Below are 18,466 nucleotides of genomic sequence, written 5' to 3'. Positions count from 1 at the left end.
TTTTCACTGGCATGGTGTGCCTCATTTTGCCTCATTTATCTGCTAATGGAAGTGTGGAAGAATACTTTTTAGATTGCCAAATATCCCCTAAAGTAGCTTATGCTATTATAAAAATAAATGTCATTGAGGAAGGAAAAGCTGGAACCTTAGAACTTCACCCACCTTATAGGTAGGATCTGCATGCCAGGGCAAATGTGGCTTGTTGTTTCCTCCCTTGATCTGCTTTCCATGTAGGTATGGGGAGAGAATGCCCAAGTCCGACAGTTTGTTTGGCTCAGCATTGTGGCTCCAGGGAGTGCGGTGTGAACTTTGTTTTCCAAATGGAGCAGACCAAGATAAGCAGCAGAACTTGTATCTAGTTCCTTTTAAATAAAAATCTGAAGCATCTGTTAAGATGCGAATGTTCTCTAGCCAGGAGCCAGGAGAGGGCAGCAGAGACACAGAAATTTCACTGCCCTATTTTCCACCACCCCTATTTTGTTCTGCTCAAATTCTGAGGTCTTCAAAACACTTAAGATTTGGTATGTCAGTGTTCTTTTCTCCCTAGGACTTCTTTCTGTTTCTTCATTGATTTGGTTTGGGATAGATCATTCTAAAAAGGGCACTGGAAGGTCACTTCAGCAAAAGATGGTGGTTCACACTATAATCCCTACTGCTGGGGAAGCTGTGACTAGAAGATCTTTTGAGCTTGGAAATTATGAGTTATGTCCACCAGAGGTGTCAGTACTAAGGCGTTAATATGGTGGATCCCCAGTGGATGTGTGTGTGTGTTGGGGGAGAGAGGACCAGATTGCTTAAAGGGAAGGTGAATCAAACTGGGTTGGAAACAGCAGATCAATGTTCCCATGAGTAGTCACTGTACTTCTAAGTTGGGTAAGATAGGAAAACCAAGTCAATTAACAATTTACTTTTTAAAAAATGATACTAGTGCAGTTCTCACAGAGATATATAGAAAAAGAGAGACAGGAGAAATCTTGCCTTATGAGAGAAGACAGACCTTTCTCCAAAAGGAGACTCTTATCTTCCATATTTTGCTTATCCTCTAGGAAGGATTACCATTTAAAATAAATGTTTCTCACTTCCTTCTTCACCCAAAGAATTTCCAGTGACCATCTCCCAGGTTTTGCTAGAATCTTGGATAGCTCCATAGTCACAAGTTGCAGTTGATCTTTTTCTTCAGTGCCCCTTTCCCTGCATCCTGACCCCATCTAAAGTCTCCAGCAGTCTCTAGAACATACTCCTCTTGAGTAATGAACACTAAGAAAACAGAGGCTCCCCAAGAGCCAGCAGCACACCAACAAAACTATCATCAAAACCATTGGTCAGAGAAAATGGAGAAATTGTGAATCAGTGGAAAGGACAATTTCTTTGGCAGCATACTTTCCCGGGACATCCATAGAGATGATGGTGTTGACAAACACTTTGCCAGAGATAGCTCATTGTTTGGGAGGCTTCAAAAGAAAATGTGGGAGAGAAGAGATATTAGAGTAACTACCAAAATGAAGGGCTACAGAGCCGTGTGCTGACTTCATTGTTGCGTGCCTGTGAAACCTAGACAATGAACCAATGCCATGCCAATCGCTTTTGCCTGAGGAAGATTCTGAAGGTCACCTGGCAGGATAGAATTCCCGACTCTGAGGTCCTTTCTCAAGCTGAACTGCCAAGCATTCAAACTTTACTGCAGAGAGTCCAACTCTGATGGGCTGGTCATATTCAAATGCTGAAAGATTCCTTTTCAGAGAATTCACACAAGACAAGTACTCAGGTGGAATTCAGAAAGAGGGATACAAGGACTTTCTCAAGGCCTCTCTGAAGAACTTTGCAATTGATTGCATGACATGGGAGACACTGATATAGGACTGCCTACCGTGGTGTGCCCTCCTCAGGGAAGGCACTGTGTTCTATGAGCAAAGCAGAATTGCAGTAGGCTAGAAGAACATAGGAGTTAGAGATGTGCAAATATGGAGACATCTCCACTCCAAAGTTCATGTGGACTATCTGTGCCTGACCTGTGGCACCTGTGATCTTGTATGAGGGTATAAAGAATTCCCCCTCCCCCCCCACACAAATGACTGAAATGAGAAATACCAAACATATCATTTATCAGAGTGTAATCAAAAATAACATTGAAAAAAGGTTCCTGAAGATAGCATGAAAAAGCATTTGAAGACTAAATAACACAATTTTAAAGGACTGGAGCATAGAGAAGTGGCAGAAAATTTCATTAAGGAAAATCATTATGAGGCAAAATATTAGCACTTATATGAGGCTCTGAAAACAATTTTGAGGAATATAAATATGTATGATGATTTTAAGAATAATATACTTTCTCTTATTTATTTCTTTTATCATAACTATTTTTACTATAGCATTATGTAAAGTTATGATATCTATCTTTTGTCTTTTGGGTTTAACTGAATAATAGCTCTGCTCTAGTACATTATTTTAAATTTTATGTGATAATTTTGATTTCATGAAATTAAAAAACATAATATAAATAGCTGATTGAGAAAACATCAATTTGATCTTCTGAGATTTATTAACCAATGAATTCCAATTTTGTAACAAAGTGAAATCAGATCTGCTAAGCTTAGGCCTTCACCATGAATACAGGGGGAGACAGACATTTTTAAATATTAAAAATGATTAATTAAAAAGAAAGAATATAACATCAGGTAATCTGATTTCTAGTAGGATTAAAGTATAGGCAGTTACCAAGTTGAGAGGAGTAGAGTGAACAGGTACAGTTCCTTGAAATAATAAAATGAGATGCTCACTTCCCAAAATGTCTGAAAGGAATCAAAGGAACATGGAAATGAAACATGAAAAGTGATTGATCAGCTGAGGGCCAGTTTTCAGATAAAACAGATTACTAGAGGTGCACAATTGTGAGAAAATTTGTTGCATCAGTCTTTAAATCTGACTGAATTTCAGGTCAGTGTAACCTAGGTTATTGGATAAAAGTCTCTAAGTAGCATGAATAGGTGTTCTAGTTTCCTACCCATGCAGGGCTCGATTCAAACAATGCAAAGATTTTCTCCCATTTCCTGCAACTGATAAAATTTTTTCTCTCAATAGAAATTGGATTCATAATTGAATAGAAACCAAACTAGGCACAGAATTGAGTCATAACATGGAATCAGTGTGATTTACTCAATTTCAACAGTTAACCATTCACTGTCCTAATTCCTTTTTATCTTGTGTTTATTATTATATATAATGAATTTTTGGGGAGGTGGGGTTAAATATATCCATCTACACATATATGCCCTGGAGATGATACCTCAGAGTTGTTTTAATTTACATTTTCAATTATGCTATTTAGAGTATTTTATATGATCATGAATAGTTTTAATTTTTTCATTCAGAAAACTGCCTGTTCAGGTCCTTCAACTATTGCTCAATTGGGGAATGACTGTTATTTTAATAAATTTAGTTAAATTCCTATATATTTGGGAAAATAAGGCCTTTATTAGAGAAATTTACCTCTAAAATGTTTTCTCCAGTTTCCTATTTTCCTTTTAATTTTGGGTGTATTGGTTTTGTTTGTGAAAATTTTTTTAATTCCATGAAATCAATATTATCTCTTTTACCTTTCATAATTTTTCTATCTTTTGTTTGGTGATAAATTCTTCCTTTTTTCCATGCTTCCTAATTTGCTTTATGCTATTATCCTTTATGTCTAAATTATGTACCCATTTTGACCTTCCTTGGCATATGGTGTGAGATGCTGGTATTGCTGAAATCACCCCAGTTCTTGAGTATGTGGCATGGGGTTGCTGACATCAGGCGCTCCGTCAGTTCTCCCCTGACCTGGAACCTGAAACCAAGAACTTCACTCTCCTGTGAGTGAGTGTAGCAGAATCCTGCCCCACTGCTTCTTTATTGATCAGGAATGTGCTAGCCCCTTCACATGCAGGGTGCATGGAGGAATCACAGCTGGGCTTGGTGTCCTTTATCAGCAGAGATTCCCTTAATGTTTCCCACCTCAGAGATCCAACTCTCCATACTGTCTAGGTGAAAGTTTCTGTACTAGAGTTGAGGTCATCTTCCAACCTAGCTAGCCCTAGGGCCCAATGCTTGCTCTTTCAGTGGTGTTATTTTGGAGAAGTTTACACTTTACAAGAGCCAAACCTCCTCCTAGTCTCAGGAAAACTACAGTTCTGTTCCAACTCATATTTATTTTTAAGGGCTCTATGTTTTCCCTGAGATGGAATTTTGTCATGTTTGAAGAGGAAATCTGAGAGTTTAAATTTTCTGACCTAATCTGTCATCTTCCTGAATCCTCTCCTGTTCTCTTTAACCAGGTTGACTAAATGTTTATTTATTATATTAATCTTTACAAACATCTTAGATTTTTATCTTTTCGATAATTTCTTGTTTTTCTATTTATCTATTTCTCCTCTTAAAAAAAATTCCCATGTTATTCTTATTTTAGCTAGGTTTGTATTTTTCTATTTTTAAGGAAATTCATATGTAGTGTATTACTCTTCTCCTTTTCTATTTTGTTAATGTGTGTTACAGTGTATTTTTTTTTTTTTTTTGCTAGCTGAAGATTGCTTTATTTTCATTGCAGAGGTTTTGATAGTTGTCTTCGTAAAAAAATTAATATAACTACCAAATACTATAGTTTTATTTCTTTGTTTATTTTTTTGATCCAGTTATTATTTGGGAATTTATTATTAAATCATTATTTGGATCTGCAGCTTTTACTTATGGTCTGTAAATGATAACTCTTTTTCTTGCACTATGGGCAGTAAAAGAAATATTTACTATTCTTGCTTTTTCCTTTATTTGCAAAATACCTTATGCTCTAATATATTGCCAATTTTTATAAAAGTTGGATGTGATTCTGAGGAATTTGTATATTCTGTGGCGGTATCAGTTGTTGGGATGTTAAAAATCTTTGGTGCAGTTCATCAATAAAATATTTTTCAATGGTTTTTTGCTTTTGCTTGATTTTGTATTGAATTTGTTTTGGAGTTGAGATGTTAAAGTTTCTTACTGGTGTTATTCTATCTACATTTAATTTAGCTATTTTCTTTTTAAAATTTAATTATATAGTTACGATATTGATATTTATTTGTTGTTTATTATTTCTATTATTGATAGGTTGACTATTTCTCCTTATGTTTGAAGATAGTGTTTGTTTTGATCAATTGATAGTTAATTTCAAAATTCCAACGTTGGGAAAATCAACTGATTTGTGGTCAAGTTTCTTCTAATCTAATTTATATTTTGTTCATATTTTGCTATTTAAATTGTGTTTCTTGTATATCTTCCGTATCCACTCTTTATTGATATTGGATTGTTTCATCAATTTGCATACACACACACACATTTACACACATATATATATACACCTGTGGAGATTTAGATTTATTTTCTTCGTTTACCTGTAATATTTTCTATAATAAATTTTCTACCAACCATTATTTTTCTGTAATTATATCGCCTTTATTATTTTTCTATATTATATATGATACTCCTTTATTATTATGATATATAATATATTATATTATATTTTATAAATTCTAAGATATATTTATAGAATATTATATTATTATATTATATTTAAATATTTGATATATATATATGACACATAATTGTTAATATATAATATATTTATAATATCATTGTATAAATTCTATATTATATATAAATTGTATATATTATACTATTATACTATATTTATATATACTATATAATATATATTCTATTATAATATATTATATATTATAATCAGTGAAATACTATGAAATATTATACAATATTATTTTATTAATTTACTTATTATAATACATTATATATACTATAATTATATTATAACATGTTACATTATAATAATAACTAATTCTATGATATAATGTATGATATTATTTATATATGATATATTATTACATATTTCAATATATTATATTCTTATATAATATATACTCTATATTATTTTATTCTAAATATGTTAGGGCATATTATCATTGTATTCAAAATTTTATATTAAACTTTATATACAGTATGTACTATTATGATATACTATTATTATTATATCCATGTTCTATGAGAAATTTCAATGGTATATTATTTACAGGTTAGATTGTATATAATATAACATAACATAATATTATGTTATATTATAGAACATTTATTATTCACATTATTATATATGATATATACATATTATATTATAATATATAATATAATTGTATATACTATTCTACTATTAATATATTATATTATTATATGATATAGTCATTATTATATTCAATTATAATATATTCTCATTTTACATGAAATTCTATGATATGTTATATCAATATCATATTTACCCATATTATATTCTATTCTATTATTATATATGATACATTCTGTTATTATATTACATTATATGATATGATATATTATCATTCCGTATAAATTCTGTTATATAATATTACAATATATCCTTATCAGAGTATATATATATTGGCACTATAAAGTGTATTTTTATTTTATAATATATGAGACATTATATTACATTATAGTTTAATATACAATATTTTCATTATTATATAAAATTCTAGATATATTATTATATATGATATATTTATTATAATATACATATGATCATTGTAAAATTAATTCTATGATATATAATATAAACAGTATTTATTTATATTCTAACATATTGGATCTCATTTGTGTTATTATATTTATTATTTTATATTTATATTATATTACATATTCTATTATATATATTTACATTATCATTCAAATATAAATTTTATGTTATATTACAGCATAATAATATAGCCTATGCATTACATTACATGTATTATATTATTAGATCTTGTATATATATAGTATATTATATATAAGTATATATGTATGCATATGTTATATTATTATATATTATTTTATATTATTTTCTGTTCTATCATTTTATATTTTTAAATAAAAGTGTTTGATTATAATATATTATGATATGTATTAACAGCATTCTACATGAAGTGTATGATATATATTATATCATGTGCTATCATATATATTAAATTACTTCGTATATTCCATATTTATATTAAATGTCATATCTTATCAATATATATTAATATATATGATACATTATATGTTTTATTATATATTTTTAATATAAAATCAATGATATATACTAATAATATAATAAGTCATAATATGTTATAATATAAATTCAATGATATAATATATATTTGTATTAACATTATATAAAATTTTTATCTATTATATTAAATGTCATATAATATTATTTTTATTATTACATTTATTAGTTTATATTATATATATGATATATTTTTAATATAATATATTTATATTATTCTATATACGATTTTGATGATATATTATATTATTACATATCATCATATAAAAGAATATTATTTTAAATTGTTTACAATGCAAAGATTTTATATTATTAAATATGATGTATTTTTATTTTATTATAATATAATATGATATATCATTCATGTAAATTCTGATATATCATATCATAATATATATATTATGTTATATTATATCATAATATATATTACAATGTATTATATTATTATATATTATATTAGTATATTCTATTACAATATATTTGTTATCATTATGAAAATTATGAGACATTATGTCACGTTATATTATGTTCTATCATATTATTTGTGCTGTTATATATATGTTATTTTCTAATATATTATTTTGTAATATTTTATCTATTTTATTAATACATATTATATGTGATATTTTCTAAGATATATTTTCTAAGATTACAATATATTGATACGTTATATCATTGTATGTAATTATATGATATATATTATATTACATCATATCATATCATGTACTATCTCATATTATGTTATATATTATATTCTGTCATATATTTAATTATTTACTATTATGTGATATACTCTATTAATTTATTATAAAATAAAGTTATATTATTATTGTATCAAAAAGCTATAATTATTACATTTATATACATAATATTATAATATATATACTACACTATTAATATATAACATTATTATCATTTTATTTAAAAAACATGATATATTACATTTTATATTACATATATTATAACATAATAAATATAACATTATATATTTGTATTATACTACATTTCTATTAGTTTATTATTAGATATGATATATTCTAATATATTATCATATCAATATTTTGTGTGTATATACTTTATAAAGTATTATATTTTATTATATCATATTATCATATATTCTGTTTTTTATTATATGTATTATTATATACTTCTAATGAATTAATAAATTATATATATAAATGCTATGATATAATATACACTCAATAATATATATTCTATTATTTATATATAGGATTATGTTATTATGATATATATTATCATTCTAAATGAAAATCGATGATATATTATATTACATATATCATAACATATCATCATCTTACTGTATTTTATATTATATTATAATGTACTGCACATTTTATTATTTGTATATTAATATATATGATACTATTAATATGTTTATTTATTTATTTTACATTAATCTTTCAAACATCTTAGATTTTTTTTATCTTTTCACAATTTTCACTTTCTCTCTTTCCTCTCTATTTTAAAAACATCTCCCATTATTCTTATTTTAACTAGGTTTGTATTTCCTAATTTTAGGAAATTCATGTTGTATTACTCTATTACTCTTCCTTTTTCTATTTGTTAATGTGTGTGTTACAATGTTTTTTTTTTTTGCTCCCTAAAGATTGCTTTATTTGCATTGCAGAGGTTTGATATGTTATTTTATTTTAAAAATCATATAACTAACAATTGCTATTGTTTATTTCTTTATTTCTTTGATCCAGTTATTATTTTAGATTTATTGTTAAATCCTTACTGTTTCAATCTATAGTTTTATTTATACTTTGTACAATGGTAACTCTTTTTCTTGCATTATGGGCAGTAAAAGAAAGTATTAACTATTCTTACTTTATCCTTCTTGGGCCACCTTATGCTCTAGTATATTGTCAATTTATAAAAGTTATTGGACATGGTTCAGGGCATTTGGACATTCTGTGACAGTATCAGTTGGTAGGATGTCAAAGAGTCTTTAATTCATTTTCTCCAGCATTGTTTTCAATTATATATTTTGCTTTATATTGATTTTGTATTGAATTAATGTGGAACATAGAGATGTTAAAGTTCCTTCTTACTGGTATATTTACAGTCTACATCTTTTAATTTAATATTTACTTTTTAAAATTTGAATATAAGTTAAATATTGATATTTATTTGTTTATAATTCCTATTATGTCACAGTGCGGTTAGTTACTTCTCCTTATGTTGTGAATATTTGTTTATGATCCTGTGTGATTGTTAATTTTCAGTTAACTGGGAATATCAAGTGATTTGTGGTCAATTTTCTTCTAATCTCTAATTTCTATTTTGTTCATAACTATGCTATTTACGTAAGCTTCTTTTAGAAAAACAAATTGTTTGTTTTCCCTCATATCCACTCTATATTGATATTGGATTGTTTCATCAAATTCCATATATATCTGTGGAAGTTAGATTTATATTTTTTGTCATTTGCCTGTAATATTATTACATAATAAAATTTCTACAATAAATATTTTCTGGAATTATATTATATTTATAATTTATAGATTATATATATGATATATTCTATTATTAATAAACTGGAATAGATTATATTATATAAAATTCTAAGATGTAATATACAATATATTTTCTACTTATATTATATTTAGTTATTATATATTATTATATGGGACATATACTATTATTTTTATATAATATGTTATCATTCTACATGAAATTCTATGATATATCATATCATATTATATATTATTAATATTATATGATATAATAATATATTATATATTATAATATTATATGTTATATCATATTACTATATAATATATGACACATTATATTTTAAGATGTTATATTACCATACTATATGAAGTTCTATATTATTGTATCATATTATTTTATATTATTATTCGATATATTCAATTATATATTTGAATTCAATAAGAAATCTATGATATCATTATATCATATAATATTATGTGATGTGATTATATTATATTGTATTATATATATTTTAATATTGTATATTAGATATATGATATATTCGTTACAATATATTATGGTATATTATCATTGTATACAAATTGTATTATCATATTTTATAAAATATTATATATTATATATGATTATTATATGATGTTTATCATTCTACAAAATTCAATGATATATTATATCATATATAATATAACATATTATAATATAATAATTATATTGTACCACATTATATTATTTATATTATTATATAACATACATTCTAATATTGTTTCTCTATTATATTAATATCATTCTATATGAAATTCTATATATTACATTTTATCATATTATACATTGTATTTTATTATATATGATATGTTATTGTTATATTATTCCATTGTAATGTTATATTGTCACATTGTATGAAATTATATTATATATTTTATTACAATATAACATATAATTATATATTCTATTTCTATTCTGTTGTACATATGATGTATTTTTATTATTCTATTAAATTATGATACGTTATTATCTATATGAAATCTTATGATATAAATACATTACAATATATCATATGATACTATATATTATGTTATATAGTATTGTATATATATTTAATTATTATATATTAATATATATATAATATATTATTGTTATATATATTATTATAATATGGTATATTATCATTAGACATGACATTCTATGACACATTATATTATATTAATATCTATAATATTTTATTATTACATTTGATTATATGTTACATTATCCGTCTATACTAAATTCGATGATATATTAAGATTATATAGTATCATATCACCTTGTATCATATTATTATATTTATTATATATAATAATGTATATATAATATACATTGTTTATAATATTTATATTATTCTATTCAATGATTTTATATTCTTTATTTATATTCTTATATATGATATATTGTATACATATCATATATATTGATGTCATAATATCAATCTATAAGAAATTCAATGATATATTTTCTTACTACATAGTTATATCCTTCATATATTATATCTATATTATTATTATATTATATCATATTATTATATTTAGTATATTATTATATGATATATGATATATTTTCCTTATTTTATGTAATTGTTATTTTATAATAATATATGATATATTAATATTAGATCATATATTATAAAATCATTCTATACAATTCAATGATATATTATATGTCATTTTACCATTGTATAAAATTCTTTTGATATATTAAATATTATATATTATCATATCCTTTTATTACATTTATTAGTTAAATTATTATATAGGATATATTATTATAATATATTATATCATCATTCATCAAATTGTGATATATTATATTATGTTTTACATAGCATATCATATATTTTATTACTTTATTTTTACAGTGTATGATAATTTTATATCATTACATATGGTATATTCTCTGTATTTTATTAAAACAACTTATATTATCATTTTATATATGAGAAATTCTATGACATATATTTAATATTATTATGTTAGAGGATATATTAATATATATTAATATATATTCTTTATTCCATTAGTATGCTATTATATTATTATATTATCATTATTTCCCATTCTATAATATATTATACTATATTATATTATATAATAATATTATATGTGATATATTCTATTCTATATTGTATAACATTATAATATCAAGTCTATGAAATTTTTATCATATATTATATCATATCATATATAATTCAAATCATATTATATATATTGTATTATATTATTTATATTATTATATGTGATATATTCTTTATTTATTACAATATAATATGTATTGATATAATTATGCAAAATTCTATGATACATTTATTTTACATATAATATGATATATGATATACATTATTTGATAGTATAATATATTATTATCATTATATAAGAAATTCTAAATATATTATTTTATATTATATATAACATAATATGATATAATACATCATTATTTTATTTTGTTGTTTATAGTATTAACATATATTCTAATACCTTATACTATGTAATATTATCATTAGGTAAGTAATTTTTGTGATATAATATACTTTATCATATCATATTATTATATATACTTCTATTATCATATATGATATTTTCTATTATATTCTATTACAATATATTATCTATATAATATGAAATTCTATGATGTATTACATCATGTTATATATTCTATTATATCTGTTACATATGACATAATCTATAATGATATTATTATCCATTTGATATGAAATTCTATAGTATAGTATATTACATTATATTATCATATCATCATATATATTATGTCATATTGTGTATTATATTATATCACGTTTATTACTTTATATTAATTATATTATTATTACATTAATATAATAAAATTTATATTATCTTTTATAAATCTCTATTATATCATGTTATATAATACATATTATATTAAGTTTTATTATATTTTATTTTTATATTATTAATATATATGATACTTATTCTATTATAACCTCTTACCTTATCATTCTATACTAAATTTTTATATTATATTCATGACATTATATATCATAACATACTCATTATCTATTATATGGTATAGGTTGCATTATAACATAATATTTGATGATATTTTTATACCATTTGTTATTTATATTCTTTAATATTATTATCTATCATATATTCTATGTTTTATATTATACTATAAATATATATTATTATCATTCTCTCTATAAATGCTGTGACATATTATATCTTATATTATAGTGTGTTATATTTATTATAATATACATTACATTTATTATATAATTCTATATGACATTACATTACCCAAATGATATGATATATTTATTATTTTCATATTAAAATATGGTACATATACTATTATAATATAATATTATAGTCTTATTGTTTTCTGAAATTGTATGATGTATATAATTTTATATATAATATAATATATATTATATTGTCATATATTATATTAACATTATATAATTCTTTTGATATATTATCTATTATTATTATTTACCTTCCATTTATTAGTTATACCATGTTATATGACATTATTCTATTATAATATATTTTCTTATTATTATATAAAAATTCTGGATATACTATAATATAATATCATATCATATTTATTATTTTACATTGTAAAGATTTTATATTATTGTATATGATATATTATATTATATTATGGTATAATATCGTTTATATGAAATTTTATGAATTATATTATATTATATTTTATTCTATTTTATTATAACATATTAATATATATATATGCTATATTATCATTCTATATGAAATTTTGATATATAAATTATAATTATTTATTATTTTATATTATATATATATGATATATATTATATTACATTATCATTATAAAATTCTATGATATCACAGTATAAGTCATATGTTAACTAATCTAATCTAATCTAATTTATTATGTTATTTTGTACTGTGTTTGTTACTTTACATTATTATATATATTATATTCAAATATTATATTATAATATATAACAATATCATCCGATACAAACCTCTTTGACATATTATATTATATGATATTATATCATCTGTATTATATTACATTTACTATATTGCATTATATATGTATATTATATCATATTACGTTTATTATATATATTAATATATTATAAGACATTATATCATGATATGATCCATAAATTTTATATATTATAATAATTAAATTTTTATAACAAATACTATGATATATTATATTTATGTATGATATATTTTTTGTTGTATTTATGTTATAATATAGTATATTAACATTCTAAAAGGCATTCTTTTGATATTGTATTATGATACTTTTATTAAATTTATTAGTTTATATTATTATATAGGATATATTCTATTTTTATATGTTATACTATCCTTCTATATAAATTCAATGATAGATTATATTATATTATTTCTTATCATTTATTTTTATTGACTTTATAGTGTGAACTTTATATTACTACTATATAGTATATTCTATTGTTATATTACAATATATTATATTATTAATCTCCTGTCCTGTTATATATTATTTATTATTAATATTATATATAATATAATATATTATAATATTTTGATACATATATTACATTCATTACATTATTACATATAAGTATATTCTATTTTCATGATATGATAATTTTATATTATCATTCTATATGAAGTCTATATATATCACATTATATAATATGATTTGAAATCTCATCATAATAGCTTATATACTTATATTATTATTATATATTATATTCTATTATTTTTATAATGTTATTTTATCTTTCTTTATGAAATTCTATATATTATATTATATTATGTAGTATATTATATTAAAATTTATTATTACATATCTTATATTCTATTATAATATATTATATTATCTTTAAGTGAGAAATTCTTTTATATATTGTATCATATATTAAAATGTTTTTTGTTTTTTTACTAACATATATCATGCAATATAATTTTATATAATATTACTTTATATTTATTACATTATATCAAATTAACTACTTAGGATATTATTATAACTTTTGTTGTCATATTATATTATTTTCATTATTTAATATATATATGATTTTATTATTTTTAATATTTATTTATTATTATATTTATATTAGTATATGTTCAGTATTTTAATATGAAATTCTTTGTTATGTCATGTTATATTACATATTATACATTATATATATTATAACACTATTAAAATTATTACATTTATTCTTTTATATTGTTATATATGATATATTCTATCATTCTATTTCATCATAAATATTTATATTTGCTGTCAGAAAATCCATGATATACTTAATGATATATTAAAATGTTATATTATATACTGTCATTATATATACTTCTATTTATTATATATCATATTAATTATAAATAACATTATATTATTATATTTTCATTATTTTATTATATACAATATATTCTATTATCATTTCTATTTTATATATTACCTTATTATTAGATATGAAATTCTTTGATATATATTAAATATAATACAATATTTCACGATATATCTTATTACATTATATATTATACATAATATTGAATTATTTTATTATATTATTTTATTTATTATTATATATTATATATTATTTTCTATTGTTATATCATATAATGTTGGCATATTCAACCTATTTTATATGATGCCTATTATACCATAATTAAAATTTAATATTATATTGTATTATATTTGATATTTATTACATAGGATATATTATTATATTTATATGATGATTTTATATAAGAAATTTAATGATATGCTAGTATATATATTATAATATTATATGTTAAAAATTTATATTATCATATAATATAATGTAACATTACATTAAATTATTTTATTTTATATATTATTTCCGTGGTATATTCTCATATCATATTATATAGTGATTATTATCCCTACATAAAATTCTATGATATATATTTTATTATATATATATATTACCTTAATATATATCTTATATTATTTTATAATATTATAACATGATATATTATCTTGTTCTATTAAAATGATGATGGATCAAAATAGAGCATTTTCATTCTATTTGAATTGGTTGCTTCCTGGCGATATATTTTTTCTTTCTCAGTTTTGTTGAACGATTTGATTTTCGTGGGCAGCGGTGACTTTATTCCATGTGTGTATATATTGAGTTTTAACAACCATTTAACAATTCATTTAACATATATTGCCTAACTTCTACTGTATATGGAGGGGAGTAGAGGTAAGGAGAATTAAAATGCAAGGTTTGAAAGGTTCAGGTGGAAAAATAATCTGGTTTGAAAATTAAACCTTTCGCCTTGAAAACAGAAAGCTCTTTCCTAGATAATCGCCAGTAAAAGGCGCCGGGTACGCTATCAACCAGATCCCAGCCTTGTATTGACAGGCAGGATCATGAAAGAGATTTTCCCCACGATGGTGCTCTCCTCTGGCACAAAATCTGAACAGGTGGATTGGTCCGGAATTGTATCTATCTCTATTGCGTAACGGGCCAGCCTCCCACTCCCACCCCCTCATCCCCTGCACTTTGTGTCCTGAGATGTTCTTCTTTGCCGGCTACAGTTGCCGTGTGTGTGTCTCCTTGTCTGTGAGTGGGTGCGTGTGGTGGATGTGTCACAGGAGCATGGGTGCATGGTACATATTGCCTGTGTGTGCTTGTGTCTTTCAGATGTCCTATAGGTGTCCAGGGGCTCTTCCTCCCTTAGAAGAGGTCCCAGGAAAAGTCTGGGATGATGAGGGGAGCCTGGCCCGCTGGAATCATTGTGAGACAATTGCGTCGAAGTTCTTGGGCCTGGAGGAGATTAGTCTTGGAGACCGTCTCGGTGAGGAGGGCCAGTTTCCTGGCATTGAAGACTTTGGCCTTCTTGGGCTCAGGATAGAAGTTCGCAAACTGGAGGCACGGAGGAGAGACAGTCGCTACTGGTCCCCTGGGAGTTTCTGAGACGGCGGCATGCCTCCATTATGGAGATCAGAGCCTCCTCGGCACTGGAGCCATGAGGCATGGCAGGTGCTGGAGAAGTGGAGGCCCCATGGCCCACATCTTTCCCGGTGGCGGGCTCCTGCTATTGCTGCTGCTGGGTGGCTGAAGAGAGAGAATGCAAAGGTTGCTGGGACTGCAGGGCACTCGAGAGGAACAGGGCCGCTGTTGTTCGGGGCAGGAGCTACTTGGACGCAACAGGTGACAGGGTCTCAGAGCTCCTTCTGGGTAGGTGAAGGGCTGCATGCTGCTGGCTGTGGGGGCTGTCCCGGGCTGCTCCATCATCCCTCCTGGTGCCTGTGCCTGACTACCTGAGAGCAAGGAGACAAACCTCTTCTGGGAGCTCACTTCAGCCTGTGCTGAATCTCCAGTTCTGTCTGGGTCAGCTGGGGCCAGATTTGCTCTTGAACACTTGGTTCCTGCACTCCAGGAGGCTGCAGAGGTGAGATGGTTGGCAGTCCCCACTGGGTGCCTGGGAGCTTTCAGAAGGAATGAACGACTCAATGGGGCGAACAGAGACTCGATCGGAGTCATAGACACTGCAAGTGGGCAGGGGAATCTGCAGGCCGGGGTTCAGGACTCAACACCACGCTGGGTTTTGTTGGTGCTGCTGGGAGTGGCCTGAAGAGGGTGCAATGGTGGCTGGGACTGCTGGGGGCACTCGAGAACAGGGATCCCCCTTCTGCTGTCTGGACACTAGTCTGTCAGGATCCTCAAGAAGCTGCTCCTGAGCAGCAGGTGTAGGGGCTAGATGCTGCTGCAGCTATGAGAAGCTGGTCCTGGGCTTCTCCCATGTCCCCCTCCTGAAAACCTTGCCTGCCTGCCTGAAGCAGGGAGGAGATAAGCGACGTCTCTTCTTGGGGAGCTCTTTCAGCCTTGCAGATCTCACCAGTTCTGTCTGGGTCAGATGGGGGTAGTTGCTCTTGAACACTTGGTTCTTCACCTGCACTCCAGGGACAGGCTGCAGAGTGAGATGGTTGGCAGTCCCACTGGTGCCCTAGAGACTTTCTGAAGGGAGTATGAGTGACTCAGTGGGGGGCGAACAAGGAGACTCCTGATCGGCGTCATAAAGGCGCTGGGTGGAGCAGGGGAGGTCTGCAGGCAGGGTTCAGATATAACTTACAAGGTTTCCAGACCCTGCTGTGTGCACTGGGAGTGGCCTGAAAGAGAGGGTGTGGTGGCTGCGACTGCTGGGGGGCACTCGAGAACAGGATACACCCTTCCTGTCTGGGACACTAGCCTGTCCAGGGTCCTGAGAAGTTGCTTCTGGGAAGTGTAGGGGCTGGATGCCACACAGCTGTGAAGCTGGTCCCGGGCTTCTTTATACATCCCCCTGAACACCTTGCCTGACTACCTAAACCTAGAGACAAACCTCTCTTCTGAGAGCTCCTCAGCCTGCTGAATCTTCCAGCTCTGTCTGGGTCGGATGAGGCCAGATTGCTCTTGAACATAAGCTTCTTGGGCTCCCAGGGACCAGAGCTGCAGGAGTAGAATGGGTGCAGTACTGGTGCCTAGGAGGGTCTGCTGGGAACCTGGCACGCCTGCAGCTGGGCTGAGCCAGTTCTCTGGTTAGGAGCCATAAATCGCTAAGTGGAGTAGAGAATCTGGGTCGGGTTCAGGGTCTGTAACCCCAACGTTGCCTGGTCATTGCTGCTGCTGCTGCTGCTGCTGCTGCTGCTGCTGGAGTGGGTGAGACATAGTACAGGGGCTGCTTTCTGGGGCTGCTGGGGCTGCTGGGGCCCAGCAGTTGGCAGGCATCGCTCTGTCCCCCTCACACGAGCTCTTCTGTTACCGGCAGGTCGCCAGGGGTCCTCAGCGGCAGGGGGCGTTTAGGCGCCTGGGCTGGGCGGCTGGGCTGGAAGCGTCATGGGCCTCGCCACCGAGGACACGGCGCGCGG

General features: G+C 27.0%; 1 protein-coding gene across 1 annotated transcript in view; it reads left to right on the top strand.

Annotated features, from left to right (window-relative positions):
• The first annotated feature begins 18,434 nt into the window (after positions 1–18,434).
• Positions 18,435–18,466, top strand: part of LOC116422736 (zinc finger protein 883-like) — a 14,397-nt gene continuing 14,365 nt past the window's right edge. The window contains 1 exon segment of the mRNA XM_031961826.1: positions 18,435–18,458. Coding sequence (XP_031817686.1) covers positions 18,435–18,458 — 24 coding nt within the window.

Source organism: Sarcophilus harrisii, chromosome 3 (genome assembly GCF_902635505.1).
Source record: "Sarcophilus harrisii chromosome 3, mSarHar1.11, whole genome shotgun sequence".
NCBI classification, from domain to species: domain Eukaryota; kingdom Metazoa; phylum Chordata; class Mammalia; order Dasyuromorphia; family Dasyuridae; genus Sarcophilus; species Sarcophilus harrisii.
Note: the sequence above shows the minus strand (reverse complement) of the source record. Positions and strands in the feature narration are given on the sequence as shown.